Source organism: Garra rufa, chromosome 21 (genome assembly GCF_049309525.1).
Source record: "Garra rufa chromosome 21, GarRuf1.0, whole genome shotgun sequence".
NCBI lineage: Eukaryota > Metazoa > Chordata > Actinopteri > Cypriniformes > Cyprinidae > Garra > Garra rufa.
Genome location: NC_133381.1, coordinates 42,558,616 through 42,577,859, shown reverse-complemented (window position 1 = coordinate 42,577,859; position 19,244 = coordinate 42,558,616). Strand labels below are relative to the sequence as shown.

At 42.6% G+C, this 19,244-nt stretch overlaps 3 protein-coding genes across 3 annotated transcripts; 2 read left to right on the top strand and 1 right to left on the bottom strand.

Moving 5' to 3' along the window:
* Positions 1-495: 495 nt before the first annotated feature.
* On the top strand, positions 496-5,270 carry exd1 (exonuclease 3'-5' domain containing 1). The gene is made up of 11 exons (XM_073826627.1): positions 496-817; positions 901-994; positions 1,072-1,122; positions 1,219-1,271; positions 1,360-1,427; positions 1,512-1,598; positions 2,161-2,265; positions 2,330-2,410; positions 2,717-2,860; positions 3,497-3,679; positions 4,985-5,270. The coding sequence occupies exons 1-11, from the start codon at positions 682-684 to the stop codon at positions 5,138-5,140; spliced, it is 1,158 nt and encodes a 385-aa protein (XP_073682728.1). The 5' UTR covers positions 496-681; the 3' UTR covers positions 5,141-5,270.
* An 820-nt stretch (positions 5,271-6,090) lies between these two features.
* On the top strand, positions 6,091-11,091 carry LOC141296118 (protein FAM181A-like). The gene has a single exon (XM_073827396.1). The coding sequence runs from the start codon at positions 10,286-10,288 to the stop codon at positions 11,081-11,083; it is 798 nt and encodes a 265-aa protein (XP_073683497.1). The 5' UTR covers positions 6,091-10,285; the 3' UTR covers positions 11,084-11,091.
* A 778-nt stretch (positions 11,092-11,869) lies between these two features.
* asb2b (ankyrin repeat and SOCS box containing 2b) lies at positions 11,870-17,431 on the bottom strand. Its single transcript, XM_073827395.1, has 8 exons — positions 17,212-17,431; positions 16,240-16,367; positions 15,823-15,978; positions 14,767-15,012; positions 14,068-14,239; positions 12,736-13,285; positions 12,473-12,626; positions 11,870-12,090 (listed from the first exon to the last, which is right to left on the bottom strand). Exons 1-8 carry the CDS (start codon positions 17,358-17,360, stop codon positions 11,870-11,872), a joined length of 1,776 nt encoding a protein of 591 aa, XP_073683496.1. The 5' UTR covers positions 17,361-17,431.
* Positions 17,432-19,244: the final 1,813 nt, after the last annotated feature.

Sequence of the window (19,244 nt, the reverse complement as noted above, 5' to 3'; positions counted from 1 at the left end):
TGGGGTTATTACTGTAAAAAAATGTAAACAGTATCAGCTAATAGTGAATTACTTCTTGCCATTACAATTATGAATAATTATTTTATGGCACAAATTATTTTATATAAGGTTATGTTATATTAAGTAACGAATTTTAATTAAAACTGAAATGGAATCAAATGATACTGTGCTGGAAAAGTGCGCCCTCGTGTGGCGTAAAAAAGTACTTTTTTAGTGAAAAGTATTGTTGCTATTTATGTTAGTATAGTCTGTAGGTTTATTGTTTAGGTTTCATTAAAGTAATATGTCTTTGTATTTGTCGCATATGTCTGTGAATTAATATTTGTTTGTTTGTTTATTTATTTATGTCTGTGCTCTTCTCATAAGACCACATTATATTACAATAAAACAATCAGCAATTAAAAACAATAGGTGGACAGACCTACACACAATTCAGGAGCCCAAATTAGTGCTGCAATAAAGAGTCTATTCGTTTCTATTAAAGAGATTATTAAAGAGAGTAGCGATCTGTGAGTAGCGAATCAGATGTGATTTACGTGACCAATCGAATCCTCTGAATCTCCTGCGGGGCGGGGTTTGTGTTTAACTCGTTTGGTGAAGAAAACATATCGTTATTAAACACAAGCGCAGAGATTTAACCGGTTCATTTGGAGCTTCATTAGTTTCATTAACAGACCAGTCATGGCATCATCTTCAGAGGAGAGCAGGTTTCTGGATGATATGAAGAGAAAACGCGTTAAAATAACTCTGTTCGACACACAAATCACTGGCGTTATTCAGCGAATCACTCAGAAGAAGACCGTGATTTTAGAGGACGGTAAGAGACCTAATAAACAGATTCCTTTAATAACAACACAGTTTACATAACTTCATATATATTTTTCCTTTCCCTTCTTGAAGTATCTGAAGTGAAAAGCGGACGGAAATTTCCAGGCGTCAAGATAATTTTCGGACACGAAATTCTTAAAGGTAAACTGCATAATAACCCCATAATGTTTCTGCTACTTCTTTATAATTAACAAATCAAAACGGTGTTTAAACATATACACAGTGTTTGTTGGTTCAGCCAAGAAATCATTTCCCTTTTTCTTTTTTTAAAGTGGATGTCAATCAAGAAAATCTGTGAGTGTCTTTACATTAATATGAATGTGTTTGATGGAGGCATTAGATCTGGTCATGAGTGTTTATGTCCAACTTGTTTATTTGTTGTATGCTCAGCGTTAATGAAGGACACACATCTGAAATCCACTCGTTCAGGAAGAAGGTTCTAGGTAATTGTTGTCATGTTAACTGTAATTTGACATCATCAGTCTTTTCCCTTCAGTTGGTGATTATTGTGGCTGTTTTCTTGTTTCTCAGATGATGTCCAGGAGGACTGTGTTCATTATGTGGTGATAGATGAGCTTCATGAGAAGTTTGGCCCAGCAGTGAGTTTAGTGATTCTATATTGTGCAACTCATCATCTGTCCTGCATGTGGATGGTGTCTAATATGATTTTCTTTGTTTTTCAGGTCATGCACATCCAAGCACAAAAGGTCATTGGAATCGGCGCTGATGTGTTTGGACAGACTGCACAAGAGAGACTTTGCTGGTTGCAGGTTAGTGGAATAGTAAAGCAGCTTCACATTAACAAACAGGAAAATAACCGCATTAACATTTGTAAAATTCGTCAATCATCAAACAAATTCTATCCTACTGTAGCTGTAGGGCTCTATTCTAACCCTATGAAATCCATTTTATTTTTTCCCAAATCTTTTGCTAGCCTTTGTTTTAATAGTTAAATCATATTTTAGCACTCAAAAAGAATGTCTAATTAATTGGACTCAAGACACTTAAGTTTAAAAGTAATTTATTAAGAGTTTAACACAAATCACATTTTCAGGGCCTTTATATTTTTCCAAATTCTGTGTGTTCCTTTTGAATTTCTTAGATTCTCTAAAATTAAAAAAGCAACATTTTGTTTTTATTTTGATATTATTTTAAAATGGACCAAATTCCATGACATTTCATGTTAAGTTTAATGTGTTTTTCGCATCACGTAAATCCCAGTGCTGTACTCTACAGAAGACTGTAGTGTCGTCATCAGCTCAGTTCAGGTTTAGTTGTTCTTCAGTCGTGTCAGCGCCGTCAAATTAAACCCGTGTGAATGATTTTGGACAGGTTGCCACTAAGAAGGTAGTGTACCTGTTTGATATCCTCCTGCTCGGCGGACAAGCTTTTAAGAACGGCCTGTCCATGATTATGGAGAGTCGCCACATCCTGAAGGTGAGAGGACTGTTTTGATGTCAGCGGAGGAACCAAGCGCTTACCGCATCTTCTGACTCTTCAGGTGGTTCACGACTGCCGCTGCGTTGCCCGATGCCTGAGAGCAGAGTTCAGAGTCAACCTCACCAATGTCTTTGACACACAGGTATGTACACCTGACGTCACACAGCAGACCCTGATCCTGGACAGATGCACACCTGAGCCTCATGCGCTAAAAAACTCCGGCATGTGGTTGGAGCTGGAATCTGCAGGAAGATGCGGTTCACTTAGACCTGCTTAAGTCGAGAAGTTTATTTTTATCTCCACAGTAATTCGAAAAATAACAGCGTAGAATTCACTAGTTGTGAAACTTCAGTTTCAGCTGAAACCAGTGACAGTGGTTTCATTATTTAAGTCATGTTTGTGTTCAGCTCTGTTCCCTCAGAAGTGTTGACGGTGTGTTCTGCTGCAGGTCGCTGATCTCATGCTCTTCTACAATGAGACCGGAGGCTTTCTCCCGGACCGGGTCAGCTCTCTCCAGGAGGTGCTCAGACTTCACCTCAAACTCCCCACGACTGACCTTTCACCTCTGTGGTCCAAAGAACTCCACCTCAAGGTCTGAAACCAAAGTCATGTGTTGAATGTGTCGGACAGATGAGCAGTAGATGTTTGTTAATGATGCACCATCAGTTGATGTTTCACACGCTTCATTAGCAGTGTTTCCCAGAGGATTCATTAGGATTCAGGAGCATTAAATGCATCAGTCTAAGACACCTTCCCTTGGTTTCACAGACAAGGCTGAAACCTAGTCCCAGACTAAAATGTAAGTCTGAGCCGTTGCACCTGAAAGAACCTTGCATTGGCTGATCCTGAAATATATCAGTGCCTTTGTTTCATCTCAAAATGCACACCAGTAATGTTTTTTCTAAAGCATGTTTATAAAAATGATTTAAACGTCCTAATTTAACTATGGCCTAATCCTGGTTTAGTCTAAGCCCTGTCTGTGAAACCAGGCCATAGAGTGCAAACTTAGGAGCTGTTTTATAAATCAGTAGTAAAATGACAAGACTTGTGTCTTTTATTTCTTTTTTGTTCTGTTGTGTTTATTAGTGCTTTTGTTTGCAATCTGCTTCTTATTACATTACGGAGTGTAATCCTGTCACTGTCTTTGACGGTAAAGCCCTGTTGTAGATGATCTCTTCACGAACACTAACGGTCTGAACACTGCCGTAAGCGTCCTCTTCTCCTGCAGGAGTGTCCTGAGGTGTGGTACATCCGTCCGTCTCCTCCTGCTCTGATGAACATCATGGCCGCTTCCGTCGGTCATCTTCTCCCGCTGCGCCTCGTGCTCCTCGATGCCCTGATGTCCGACTACACCGTTCTGGTCGACGCCTATATGAGCAGCTACAGCAACCAGTCTGTTCAAATGGAGCAGGTGAGTCAGTATAGCTGTAATATCAGAAACGTTTCATTATAGACCTGTTTACCAACACGATTCATTCACACATAACCTAATTAAAGTAGTAGTTGACCCATTATTTGAACATTAGCTGGAAGTGTTCTCACTTTGTTTAATCAAGGAGTAGATGGGTTTATTTCTTCATTTGTAGAAATGTCATTCATCACTGTCTCACCTCTGCAGTGAAGGGGTTCATCGTCACTCAGTATCGTGATATTATTCAATATTATCACCATCTATTTATTTTATTGATTTATTGATTAAGCTGTAATGTTATAAGCTGTATAAAAGCAGAGGTTATCATCCCGAACGGTGTCATCAGACGATGAATAGAGTCAGTCACAGAGGATCAATCCAGAAGGGGGCGTGTGCGGTAATGCAATGGTGACTGTCACAACAGGAAACGCAGAAGAAGAGATGATCTATGCAGCAACACAAAACAAGACCTGCGTGTTCAGATGGCACGCAAAAGCTCAAAGAAGCGCCCGCTTGTTTTAAATCAGCGCTGTGGGAAAGTTTTGGGTTCTAGTGATGCACTGGTCAGCCGGCTGTAAATCAGAACTGGTTTTTAGTTTAATTTTGGGTGATCTCAGTCCTAGAATTGCACACAAACTGCATTACAGTCATTTCCCAAATTTCTGTGTCTTTGGCAGCATCATAATATACAGGAAATAAATCTCTTTTCTTCTGTGTGGCTGGGACTCTAAATGGTGTTCTATGCTCATCTGTGCAGCTAACAACACAACAGTTCGCATGCTTTGTTTGAACTTTTGCCGTGGCGTTAGAACTGCTACGCCGTTGTTATTCTCAAAATGATGACACTGTGGTGGAAACATGCTGATTAAGGGGCATTAATATTATAATAAGATCCCTTTACCATCTCACTGGGGGAACGAAATCTGATGCACTCTTTTTTTCATATGCTTGCAGAAAAAAGCTTACTAAAACTGGGCTGTTTCCTTTTTCACGTTTTCTGTGTAGATCGATGCGCTGGGGACTCACAGACTCTACCGACACTGTAATGATGCAAAGCTGGCTGAAAATCTGTAATGAGGAAATCAAATCCAACCTTACTCACACTGTGAATTGATTTTCTGATTGATCATATTTGATATTATACTGAAGTAGTTTCCTCTTGTCAGTGCGTGGCAGATTTCACAAAGATTAAACCAATGCGGATGATATGTGAAAACGGGCAGATAATGAATGTGATCTGATCAGACAAACTGAACTCCGAGTCTCAGAGATGTGTGTGTGATGTGTTCTGTGTTGTTGATTCAGGATGAACGGTCGCTCCCTGAGGAAGCGGAGGAGCTGCTGTCGGTGCGTCAGGAGCGGATGGATTGGGCCGCTCGACGATACTCTCTGACCGACGCCGGCCTTCTGAAACGCTCCAGCTTCAACACACAGACCGACTCTACGTCTGACATGCCATGAAACGCTGTCCATATATCAGTAAGTTGCGTTAAATTACCTGACTAACTCGTTAGAACTCTTTGTTCAGTCTGGTATAGTTGAGCACATTTGTCATATTATTACTTTTGTTTGTGCAGTTTGTTGGAATTTATAAATTTACATTTCCTAACTCTGCTGTAAAGAGTATTTTTGTATTACATGTAAGGCTCTTACGTTGTGGTTTAAACACAGAAGGTTTGTTCATAGTGTGAAGAATTAAAAAGTCTGTTTCTGCTCAGTCTTCTTTCCTTGTGTCCTGACTGTGAGCAGCTCTATCATCAGACACTCCTGAGATCAGACACTCCTGAGATCAGACACTCCTGAGATCAGACACTCCTGAGATCAGACACTCCTGAGATCAGACACTCCTGAGATCAGACACTCCTGAGATCAGACACTCCTGAGATCAGACACTCCTGAGATCAGACACTCCTGAGATCAGACACTCCTGAGATCAGACACTCCTGAGATCAGACTATTGCTCATGAGCTTGATATGAGCGGCCAGTAGGGAGCGCTATAGAAAAGGAAACATGTTCTGGATGTGAGAATAGGGCATATTTTAGCTCACAGCTGACTAAGAAAAACATTTAAACAGAATCAATATTTAAGATCTTCTGTTGGGTTTCAGAGCTCTGGCTTGGGTTGTACTGGACCTTTGTCTTCCTTCTCAACTACTCCAGACCCTTTTATAGAACATTTGTGAATGTTCAGCATTTCTGCAGAAACTGACACTGAAACCCTGCATCGTTGCCCTATTTCCAGAGAAATTAATGATGAAGATGAGTACTTAATAGCAAACTGTACACTGTATAATTCACTGCAATCACTTGATTGCATTAAATTTATTATTGATTATTTATTTATTATCACTCCATGTCATGTTAATATTTTATTAGCTGATATAGTTTCTCTTGCCCTAAAGCTTAAAGTTATCCATGCAGGAGCACAGAATTTCACAGAACACAGTGTTTCCTGTAAAATGATGTGATGTGCCTATTGTCAGTCCATCTGCCCAGTCATCCATCTTCATCAGGCAGTCAGACAGACGTCAGCAGGCCTTTATTGGGACGTGCCTTCATTCACTCGCTCCTCAGAAGAGCAGAGCTGTTGTTTCACTGGCCTTTCAGATGGACAGTAGAGAAACATGGACAGAAAAGGAGCGTTAGAGGATGAGGAGCAGAACATTTGAGTTTCTGCAGTCTTTACCGCAGCGACTTCCTCACAACAAACACACCATGACCTCCCAGTCATTCCTGATTTACTTAATATGGATTCAATATCATTCATGTGAAAAAGTTAGGACACCCTATTGAATTTCATGGTTTTCTGTATCTGGACGTAATAAAAAATGATCTGGTCCTTGGCAAGTCTTAAAATTTGGAAAATAAATCCTCAGATAAAAATCATCATATGACATATCACACAGTGTCATTATTTATTTGAGAAAAATAAAGACAAGAGGGAAAGGTTATGTGTGACAAAGTTAGGACACCCTATGAGTCAATTCATATTCATTTTCTGCGTGACTTTATCAGTCTCTCACATTGTTCTGGAGAAATGTTGGACCACTCTTCTTTTCAACATGCTCCAGTTTATTAAGGTTTGTCAGGATGTGCTCTGGACTTTGACTGGGCTATTGCAACACCTTGATTCTTTTCTTTTCAGCCATTCTGATGTAGATTTTCTGGTGTGCTTAAGATCATTGTCCTGTTCCATGACCCAGTTTTGGCCCAACTTTAGCTGTCAGACAGATGCCCTCATATTTTACTCGAGAATACTTTGATATACAGAGGAGTTGATGGCGACTCAATAACTGTGAGGTGTCCAGGTCCTGCGGCTACAAAACAAACCCAAAATCATCAGCCCTCCTCCAGCATGCTTGTCTTTTAGTATGAGGTGTTAGTGCTGATAGGCTCTTTAGGTTTTCACCAAACTTGGCGCTGTGCATTATGGCCAAACACCTCCACTTCGGCCTCGTCTGTTCAAAGGACATTATTCTAGAAGACTTGTTTTGTTCAGATGCAACTTTGCAGACCTAAACTGTGCTGCCATGTTTTTGTTTTGTTTTTAGATAGAAGAGGCTTTCTTTTGCCAAGGCTTCTAAACATGCCATTTTTGTCCCATATCTGTCTAATGGTATTGTCATGAACTTGATCCTTTAACATGTTAACTGAGGCCTGTAGAGTCTGAGGTGTAGTTCTTGGGTTGTGTGTCATTTCTCTGAGCATTACACGCTCTGATCTTGGGGTGAATTTTCTAGGATGTCCACTCCTGGAAGGAGAGGTGTCTGTTTTAAATGTCTTCCACTTGTGAATAAACTTCAAATTGTTTGGACATGGCCGTATTACTCTTCTAGGACTGATGGCAGCAATAATTGCTTCTCTAAGAGGATTTCTGATGTCTTACCTCTTTGGCATTGTGTTAACACACACCTGAAGACTCCAGACCAGCAAACTGCCAAAGCTTATGCTTTTATAGAGACGCTCAGACTTGCTGATGATCCGTTGATCAGAGGTATTTGATTAGCAGTGTTTGACTGTTATTTACCCTCTTTATTCAGATGTTAACAGTAAGGGTGTCCTAACTTTGTCACACATGGCTGTTCCATTTTGGCTTAATTTTTGTTCAATAAATGATGACAGTGCAATTTGTCATGTGTTGTTGATCATCTGAGGTTTTATTTTCTAAATTTTAAGACTAGCCAAGGAACAGATTTTTTTTTATGATGTCCTGATATGGAAAACCATGAAATTCAATAAGGTGTCCTAACTTTTTCACATGACTGTAGGCATTTACAAATATATTTCCAAGAATTTCTAACCTATAAAAAATAATAGATCTTGACATAATACATGTCAAAAAAATATTTCAGAATTATCTAGTTGTTATAAACTGCCCATAGGTTGTAAAAGACATGAGAATCACACTTTTTGAAAGAGGCTTCCTCGTGTATTCAGGATTTTCAAGACAGTGGCATCCTTGGGCCACATTTATTACATCCACGTGTGATCAGATTTGATCCTAAATGCCATGGATTTCATCCTGCGTCAAAAGTGAGGATTTATAAAGAACTGACGTGAAACACGTTTTTACACATTCACCAACTACAGAACTAAACTAAAGGTTTTTGCCACTAATACACTAGAGATTATATGTGACCCTGAACCACAAAACCAGTCTTAAGAAGCACAGCTATATTTGTAGCAATAGCCAACAATACATTGTGTGGATCAAAATTATCCATTTTTCTTTTATGCCAAAAATCATTAGGATATTAAACAAAGATCATGTTCTATGAAGATATTTGGTAAATTTCCTATCGTAAATATATAAAAACTTTATTTTTGATTAGTAATACGCATTGCTAAGAACTTCATTTGGACAACCTCAAAGGCTATATGTTTTGATTTTCTTTTTGCACCCTCAGATTTTCAAATAGTTGTATCTCGGACAAATATTGTCCTATCCTAACAAACCATACATCAGTGGAAAACCTATTTATTCCATGATTATGTATAAATCTCAATTTCGCTAAATTGACCCTTATGACTGGTTTTGTGGTCCAGGGTCACTTACGTGAAAATGAGTGACTGCTTTTGTAATGATTGTTTATATTTACGAAGAAGTGTGGTTTTTCATGTGTGGCCGTGTTGCAGGTGGCATTGATGCACTTTCAGTTTGCACTTGAATTCAAGATGAACTGCGGTTGCAGGATGCATTTGGGAACATTTTCTGAGTGTGCGGTATGGATTTCAATAGAAATCATTTATAGGAGCCTTTCGGAGCCAACTGTACAACTATCAGTAAAGCCTCTGGATCTTCTGAAAAATAAGACACTTGTTGATTTTGGGTTGTTTTAGATGATGTTGATGCTTGTTTTGTCTTATTTTACATCATTTGAAGTCATCTCGAGGCCGAACGGGCGGAGGATTGCTGTCGTGACGTTTTCATCCGGACAGATGCCGACAGACTCTGAACATCAGCGTTTAACGGAGCAGGTGCTCCCCCGCGGTCCAGACCGATCCGCTCCTCACATCTGAAGCTCCTCCGCCGGGACGGGATCGGTAGCCCCGCTCTCTTTTCTCCTCTCAATGAGGGACGGAGCTCAATTAGCATTTCACAAGTCCCTTTTTCCTTTTCTATTGCAGCCTTCCCCGTGGTGCCGGTGCTTTTTGCGGGGATTGTCCTGTTTCTGGCCCTTGTTGCCGTTGGCAGGGTGACAGTATTCGAGTGTGCAAACTTGTGCTATTGTCCCCCCGCCAGAAGGAGCCATGGAGACCCACTAATATGACACAGGAAAATGTTTGCTGATGGCAATTCTATGGGCTTTGTCTAACTCTTTCTCTTTCACGACGACTCGATTTAAGTCTCCGAATGTTTGACTACAAATGCGAGAGTGCTATCCGGCTCCTCCGCCTTTGTCCCGTGAGGTTTGAATGAGTAATTCAGCTTTTGTGTGGCTCGATTGAGGGGGCAAACAGAAAGACAAGATTCTTGAGCGCTCAAGCCCCCTTTCCATGGTTATGCGCACATCTCCTCCGCGCCTCCTCCCCCGAACCCGCTCCTCCCGACATCAGTCCGAGGTGAAGAGCGCAACTTCGGATCGGGACGGCCACGAGCGACCGAAACGGGGCTTTTGCGGCGGTCGACCAACCCCTTCGTCCCTTTAGAAACTCTGCGGATCTAAAAACGGGCCGCGGCCGAAGGGAGTCGGGGAGGATCGGGCCGCCGTTTCCACCGAGAAATATTGCATCTGCTGCTATTTTCCCTCTGGGATTTCCATGACAACAATTTGGGGTGGCAAAGAATTCGACACCGGGATCTCGGTGGCTCATTGGGGTGCATTGTGAGGGAAGTGAGGTCGCTGATTGGCTCAGGAAAGCACCATAACTGCACCGAGTCTATAGTCATTCAGCTTCTTTGAGTGCCTGGGCTATTATAGAGGCCAGACGAGCTGGACATCACTTCAGCGACTTTTTGTTTGCGAGCATGGAAAAGGGCTGATGCAAAACGCCTCGTCCTTGGATGCATTATTGCGACTGTTTTACTCTAGACGTGGATGTCAGGGCTTTACAGGAGTGAAGATGTGCTGTTCCTTTAAACGCAGAGTGCTGCTGAGGTGTGAATGAGCGCGATGGCCAACTCTGACAGCGAGGTGAAAACGCTTCTGAACTTCGTCAATCTGGCCTCCAGCGACATCAAGGCGGCCCTCGACCGATCTGCGCCCTGCAGGCGCTCCGTGGACCACCGCAAATACCTGCAGAAGCAGCTCAAGCGATTCTCGCACCGATACGCAAAGATACCTCGCTGTCATTCGCTTAGAAACGGCGACTCGACGTTTCCTAAACTTGCCGAGAATAAAGCCGCTGTGCTCGCCCGCGACGGGCCGCATGCTAACGGGAGAGAGGAGCATCTGAACGCGGATCTGAGCCCGAGCTCGGAGGACGACGCGCGGTCCGGACAAGTCCCCATGCGAAAGCGGCAGCTCCCGGCGTCTTTCTGGAAGGAACCGCAGTCCTCCTCCGGCAGCAGAGAGCGTCTGGAGCACTTCCTCAAGAACAACGCGAACGGGACTGCGCGGGTCAGATCGCCAGCGACGAACGGCGAGAAAAGGAAGATGCTTTATGATGACTTGAAAGCAAGCCCGCTGTTGTCCGGTAACGCGGAGCCGCCGAGGAGGAGTGTGGCGTGCGCGTGCTCGTGCTGCTCGCTTCCGTACCGCGGACTGCACGCGCTTCACAGCCGCTTTCTGCTTCCTCACGCGGACGCGGCTTTCAGGAACAAAACGACTGAGAGCAACATTGAAATCGCGCACAACTTTATCGACGGACTTCACAATAACAGCGCGCATGTGATCATCAAGCCGATTCCCACCAAACCCGCGGTCTCCTCCTCTATTTTCAGCGTGTTCGGCTTCATTTAGTGTTCATTCAGCTGCAGGAGGAATACTAACAACGATTAGAGTCACTTTAGCGAACTTTACTCTGTTCTAACCGATTACTGACACCTTATGCACACGAATGAGGATGGATTGAAAAGCAGGATTTAATGATCACTCGCCTTTAAGCACTTAAAGTACAGATGTAGCAAGAATAAAACACTGGTGTATTGGTTTTATGGGCTTTAGTGAAACTGAAGATATTAAATGAATCATTTTTACAGGAGCAGACACTGGTTTGTTTTTCAGTCCTTTATACAAACACTGTCTTCTCTGGGCAGCAGGTGACTGTCTGTGGTGTTCATTTAATAAAGTCAAACAGAATCACGTTATTCCTCTTCCAGATCAAACATTCCTAAAACAACATGATTTATCTGTGATCTAGAGATTATTTATTATTCTTGAGTTAGAGTTGTTGTCACTCTAGAAAATTGATCATAATCCTGGTCTTGTGTTAAATTAACAGATTAAAACTGGTAATAAGTGATTGTTTTACACTGTTTGTTAAAGGAATGTCAGCCTTTCAAGAGAGCAGCACATTTGGACAACAGAATTGTTGAGGAGAGCACATTTATTTTGTGATCGCTCTCACACTCAGTCTTTTCAGATAATCCAACTACATAAAAATGTGTATCAAACAAAAACATGAGTACCAGTTTAAAAAAAAATAAGCCAAGATAAATTAAAGTTATAAATACACAAAACACACAGTCCACAATGGGCACAACAATCTCACAGCTAGCCGTTTAAATATCCAGCAGAAATCTCATTTCAGTGTTGATGTGGTTCATTAGCCTTGAGCTGAACACACACGGATGCGGTGAATGGAGCGTGTCTCTGGAAGCCAGGAGTGGAGCAGCTTCTGCTTCTGGAGCTCAGATATTGCAGCATTCGGTCCGGCAGCGGCAGCGACTGAACACATCTCAGTCTCTGAGTCCCCAGCTGCTCTCGGATCTTCAGCCGACAGAGATGCATCAGGGCTCGTGGAGACGCTGTAACCACACAAACGATCACGTTTATTCAGCTCAGTATGCAGACGCACAACTACCTTAACATCAGCTGGAAACACACGTCTCTGGACAACAACACCGTTACCACTGGAACTGAAGCCTGTGTTCAATCATGTTTATAATGTACATTTAACATTTACCTAAATAAAAAGTCCTCATTTTAAATCTAAAATTGAAACACTGGAGTTGTCTACTGTGTAGAAAACAAGTAATGAAAATAATTTATATTATAAATGTGTCACTGTTTCTTTAAGTGGTTAAACTGTTGAACGGTTAGGCAAATCATCGCAGTGATCTCAGCATCTCTGCTTTTACTGCCAGATGAGCCGTGGTTTATAATGCGAACGGATGCTCATGCACTCACATGTTTTCTCGCTGATGCTCGTCCACTCCTGTTTGTCCAGAAGGAGGTCTTTGATCGTGCTGCAGAGCTGAACGTTTCCTACATAGTCCAGGAGCAAATCAACGACCTGACCGACTGAATATCTCCAGCAGGAGGATGAGACCCAGTCGCAAAACTGAAATCACACACAGAGAACTTCAGATTCAGCCGTCAGAAGCTAAAACACACTGTGAGGCTACAGAGAACGGCTTGGACAAAAATATCTCACGACAGTGAATCGATACCTTTAACGCTTTTGTGCAGTTTGTGTGTCTTTGGCTTGTGTGACTTCTGAAGTGTGCATCTTCGTGGCTGTGATGTCTGTCGCAGGTAAAGCAGGCCTGAGCGTCACAGCCGTTGTCCAGCAGATACTGAAGGACGTCCAGTCGATGAGCGTACAGCAGCACCGCCGGGAAAGCCGCCGTGGGGCCGGGCGGGCGAGCGTTGACGTGAGCTCCGTGTTCCACCAACAGAGCCACCGTCTTCAGACAGCCGTGACGCGCCGCTAACAGCAGAGGGCCGAAGGGGTCTACGTTGGGATCGGCGCCGGCCTTCAGCAAGATTCCGGCGGTCCGCGTGTTCCTGGCGGCGACGGCGCAGTACAGAGCCGAAACGCGGCGGTCGTGGAACTTGGCCGAACGCTCGCGAGAGAGTTTACCGTTGACGTCGAATCCCGACTCGATCAGCAGACTCGTGACCATCTGACGGTCGTGCTCCGCCGCCAAATGGAGAGGAGAGATGCCGCTTTGCCGAATCCTAGCCCGGCTGGTGATCGGGAGCAATAAGGAAACAATCCTGGAAAAGACACCGTTTCAGAAATGAATCCTACAAATCAATGATTCGTTACATCTTCAGGACACTATCAAACCTCATACAGCTGTGGTCTCAAACTCAATCCCTGGAGGGCCGCAGCTCTGCACAGTTTAGCTCCAACCCTGATCAAACACACCTGATCCAGCTCATCAAGGTCTTCAGGATTACTAGAAACTTTCCAGCAGGTGAGTTGGAGCTGCGGCCCTCCAGGAATTGAGTTTGAGACCTCTTTCTTACAGGAATAGTTCACCAAGAAATGAAAATGAAGATGTAGATGAGTTTGTTTGTTTGTTCATCAGATTTGTAGAAACGTGTCATTCATCACTGTCTCACCAATGGATCCTCTGCAGTGAATGGGTGCCGTCAGAATGACAGTCCAAACAGCTGATAAAAACATCACAATAATCCACAAGTAACTGAGGCTTTTCTCTTCTCATGATGTTAGTTGATGGACTGCAGTGGTGTGGATTATTGCGACATTTGTATCAGCTGTTTGGATTCTTCAAATCTGTTTCCCTGAAGAAACGCACATCTACATGTTGATTGATCTGAAGTTGAGGACGTTTTTATCAAGTTCTCATTGTGTGGTGAACTCTTGGTGTAAAGCACACCTGTGTTACAGTAATCATGTGGTCAGCACTAGCGGCTGTGTCTCTGTCCAGCTGTTGGTTTCTCGTCAGGAGTGTCAGGCGTCAGCTGTCGGACCACATTTGCTGCAGGACACAGATGTAGTTCTCTATCTCTAGATCAGACTGAATTCTTACTCTTTGTGTCCGTGCTGGCTGGCGATATGCAGCGGCAGGAGTCCGGCGTCGGTGGCTTTGTTGGCGTCCGCGTGATGTTTGAGCAAAAGCTTGACGGTTTCTCCGTGTCCGTGTCTGCAGGCTTCAGTTAAAGCGGTGCTGCCGTCACACGTCTGAACGTTCACACCGGCGCCTGACGGGACAAACACAACACAGCTGTTGCCATTGACTCTAGTGTTTCTACTGTTTTGAATTTAGAAGACATTCCTCAATATCTTGAAATAAATGTCTTGTAAACACACATGATTTCCTGTTCTGTGTTTTATATCTACCGCTGGTCATGGTTTACTTACTTTGTACTAGGTCTTTGTTTTCAGTTAGCTATCATATTCTTTCTTTTATTCATGTCCCAGTAGAATATTCATTTTAAATTTTGAAAACTCACAGCTTACAAAATATATTAAAAAAAAATCATATAGAGGGAAAACAGACGATGTGTTTAGCTATTTATAAGTCTAGCTATTGTTAGAAGAGTAGTTTATAACACAGCACTCGCTACAAAACACACAGTTAGGGCTGAAGTTTTTACAGACAGTCACAGGACACCAAAGTGAACTGCCTACTGCTGACATTAACAGAAGATCTCAAAATAACTGCATACTAGAGAGACTCAAAATCTAGAACCTCAAGCGGCCTGTTAGTAAACACAACGTTCAGTACCGTTCCGGATCAGATAAGCCAGAGTTTCTGTCCGTCCGTGTCGTGCCGCTTCTATAGCGGGTGTGACGTCATCTGCGTTGCGGGCGTCGATGGCGGCTCTGGCCTGCAGGAGCGTCTCACAGAGCTCAGCGTTGTCTCGTCTCGCCGCTTCATGTAGAGCTGTACAGCCGCGATAACAACGCTGATTCACCGCCGCACCGAACGCCAGCAGCAGCCTCACCGTGCTGATACACTCCTGCTCACACGCTACACGTGAAGAAAACACTCATTAAACTGAGCTGGATAATGAAGAGCTGCTCTACAGCTGATTCAGACACTTTCATTGAACTAAACTCAACTTTAAACATTAAACTGAATTGAAGCTTAAAGCAATTGTTCACCCAAACATAACATTAGCTGAAAATGTGCTGATGAGTTTGTATAAATGTATCATTCCATCACTGTCTCACCAATGGATCCTCTGCAGTGAATGGGTGCCGTCAGAACGAGAGTCCAAACAGCTGATAAAAACATCTCAATAATCCACACCACTCCAGTCCATCAGTGAACAACTTGACAAGACAAAAGTTGAAACAAATCCATTATTAAGACTCCATAATAACGCTGCTTCCAGTGATAAAGTGGTCTGTTCTGAATTAGGAGAGAAATATGCACTGATATGATCTGATTTTGATGTGAGAGACAACAGGAGATGGACTCTTTTTTTTATAGATTGTGAGTTTATATTTTAGCCAGAAGCAAGTTTGTAGTTGAAAATGTCTTGATAAATTTGTTTGCTTTTTGTCTTCTCAAGATGTTAACTGATGGACTGGTGTGGATTATTTGTGGATTATTGTGATGTTTTATCAGCTGTTTGGACTCCGATTCTGACGGCACCCATTCACTGCAGAGGATCCATTGGTGAGACAGTGATGGAATGACACATTTCTTCAAGAAAAAGAACATTTTCAGTTGACATTGTTCATTGTTGAACTAAACTGGGGTAAATAGTGACACCATTGTTTTGGTAGAGCTGACACACAGATGAAATGTTGAAGCACCTCACAGTGAAAGTACCTTTATAAAGAGGCGTCTCTTTGTTTTTGTTGCTGATGTCAGGGTCGGCTCCCGCTTCCAGAAGACTCCTGGCACACTCCGGGTGTCGTCCGTCGACGGCGAGCAGCAGCGGCGTCTGCTCCTGTAGCGTGCGTTTGTCCACACACACGTGAGGATCTGTCACACACGGCACGTGAACACGCTTCATCAGCACACGCTAATAAATCACCGCAGATGACCAACACTGACTAACGCCATAAAACACTTAAGGGCTGAGCCAAAGCACAGGAGTAACTCGACCCGTCTGACCGGTTTTTTAGAAATTCCTGAAAAAACACTCCCGTGGCTCTTCTAACCCAGGGTCATCCTGTCTTTTGTCCAAAGCTGATTTAGTTGTCAGCGCTCTCTCCAGAACAGGTGTATCCAAACATCTCTTACCTTTCAGCAGCTCCTGAACGCAGTGTGTCTGTCCAAGGTGAGCGGCTTCATGCAGAGCCGTCCATTCGTCTGAGTCAGACACGTCGCTCACGTTCTGCTCATGTGCTCTTCTGACTGCAGAAATCACTCTGGAGGATCGAGAGCATTAAGAACACATTTAGATGTTGTGCATAATCAAAACAAATCAATGTATGTGTCTGTTGTAGCAGAGGCTGGGGCTAGTTGTCACATGGGGCTGTTGCCACAAGCTCTAAATAATCAAACATTTGTTGTCCTAAGTGTTTTTGTAAATTCTGTCACAGAGGCTATATTTACAGTATCATGTGTAATATCTGTTGAGTATTATGTGAACTAAATAAACAGATGCAGACGTACAATAAGACAAGACTCAGTATGTCTTGAAGACCGATCTAAAGGCAGAGCTTGAACTGTGTTCTCAGGACAAGGGTCATTTTCATGTCAGGTCGGGGCAAGTTGTCACATGCGTTTTATTTATCATTTTAGATTTCTGTTTACCAAAACCGAACTATATTTTTGCATCATTTTCGTTTTTACATGTTTCATTAATTGTGTTTTATAATGGGCACATTTGGCCAAAAAGCCCGTGATATGGATTTTAATAGCAGTTCCACAGTGACAACTTACCCCATGGGACAAATGACCCTCTGTAGCGGTCACCGTGTCTCTGTGTGTAGTTTACAGCTTGTGTTTACTTTTTTAAATCAACCCACAAAGACTGACTGGACAAAAGTGTGACAACTTGCCCCGGTCTCTCCAAAAGATAAATAAGAGTCTCTTTTCCTCATATCTAAAATGACAGCTGAAGATCACACAGACACAAATCACACACCTGTCATAAACTGAACCCAGTTCATTTGAGATTATTTTTTTTCTGTTAAGGAATTAACTGCGATAGTAAACAAACACGGTAAACACGAACACAAACAAACAAACACACACTGAAGGACTTACTCTGAGGGGTCTGTCGGCTCTTCGTCGCGGTTTGCAGCTCGTCCAGATGATGATGATGATGATGATGATGTTTTCTGCGCTGACGAGTTCCTTTTTGTGTCCGTTGATCGAAATAAAGCGATATATTCGGAATAAGAGAATCGTGTCATCGTGTTATTGTCACACAGCGCGCGTGGACAGACAAAGACGCTCCAGCCGCTCGCGCGCGCGTGCGTGCGTCTGTGGACACCAGTGACCGAATACACACTCTCTCTCTCTCTCTCTCTCTCTCTCTCTCACACACACACACACACACACACACACCAGAGCACTCAGCTGTTCCCTGGTTTAATTTTAGGTTCCTGTCGACACGTGAGGACTGGAGTTTACCTTATTTGACTAACGTTACCCACTCAACCAGCTCAGATAATACTAGATAAGCTCAGAATGGAATTATTGAGAAATGAGGGAAGCATGTTAATTGAGCAGATCTGATGCAGTCCTCCTCTATTGTCATGGCCTGTAGTAAAATGCCGGAGGGCTGCTTTTGTTTAGGTTCCTTACGAGCTTTCCTCAGAAAAAAAAACCCCGAATAACTAAAGAGCTACACGAGAACTGACTCTTCCAGTTCAGATCAGCTTGATGATTTAGAACCAAGATCTGTCCTCATTCCAGCTCACAGTTCGCATTAATAGTGCTGGAGATAATCGTGTAACTGTTTGGCGTGTCGCACTGTTACCGATGAGGACAATGGTGTTAGTCAGCCTGTTTGTCTCGTTTCAAACGCTTGTGTTACACGTTTATTATCAGGTAATGGAGCATTTATAACATCTGAAACTCATGATGTCATACATTTACAAATGATCGTGAAATGATGTTTGTTTTTGTCCCATTCTCTGTGTCTGCTGTGAGAGGAAGCAGTGAGTCTGATGTTCAGATCCTCCACTGAAGCCTTTTATGGACATACTCCTCTCTGTTTAGCTTCCACTCAGCCTCATTACTGCAGGATTGATGAAGTGGAACGACATTTTTCATCTCTGTTACATTTACATTATACACACTCCAACACAAGTAAGGGTCGCACAGGTACTTTAGACATCGAAGATTGAAAGTGTAATCAAACAGGCCTCAGTTTATATGTGAACCGCTGACGTTTAGTTTTACATTTTCAAGACCCCATCAAAGGGTTTGACATTTTCTGTTCTGAGCTGCATTTATAGTATAACTATTTGTTTCATAAAGAGACAGGCTACATTTAAAATACACTAGCAGTCAAATGTTTGGAATAATTAGGATTTTCCAATGCTTTTGAAAGAAATATCTTCTGCTCACTAAAACTGCATTTATTAAATGTATTTTATTTTTCAGGATTCTTTGATGAATAGAAAGTTCAAAAGAACAGCATTTATTTAAAAAAAAAATACTCCAACATTTTCAATGGTATAGTGCATAAAATTGACTCTAAACTGTTTTTAACACTGATCATAATCAGAAACGCCTCTGCACAAAAGTGCTAGATTAAACAGGAAAAGACACCTGATGAATTATGGGAGAACACTCTTAGTTCATATGAAACTCAGAAACATGTTCATCTCAGAGGAGTCCCAGCATGTTTGCTGTGAATGGATCCAGACGAGCACAAACACAAACACAGGCAGGAGTGAGGAGATGAGTGTCAGAGAGGGGTATTTATAGATGTGCCATGAGTGTCTGTGGATGACATCAGCCTCCTGAAGCTTGACAGAAGAGGAATATTCCAGCAATGATCCAAATACACTGACTAAACCACACAAGAGTTTCTAAAGAAGAGAAACGTGAAGCCTGTGACCTGGACAAGTATGTCGCCCGACTTCAATCCGTTGATGTTTTACAGAGAAAGACGGAACAACAAAACCCTCCAGCAAACCTGAGAACATAAATATGTGCAAACGCTAAAATCCTCCACACTGATGAAGACTGTCATCAAGATAAACATTAATAAACAACAATAAACAAGTACACTGCTGTTCAGCTTTGACAGAATAGTTTTTAAATCAATTGACGTGTGAGGGATT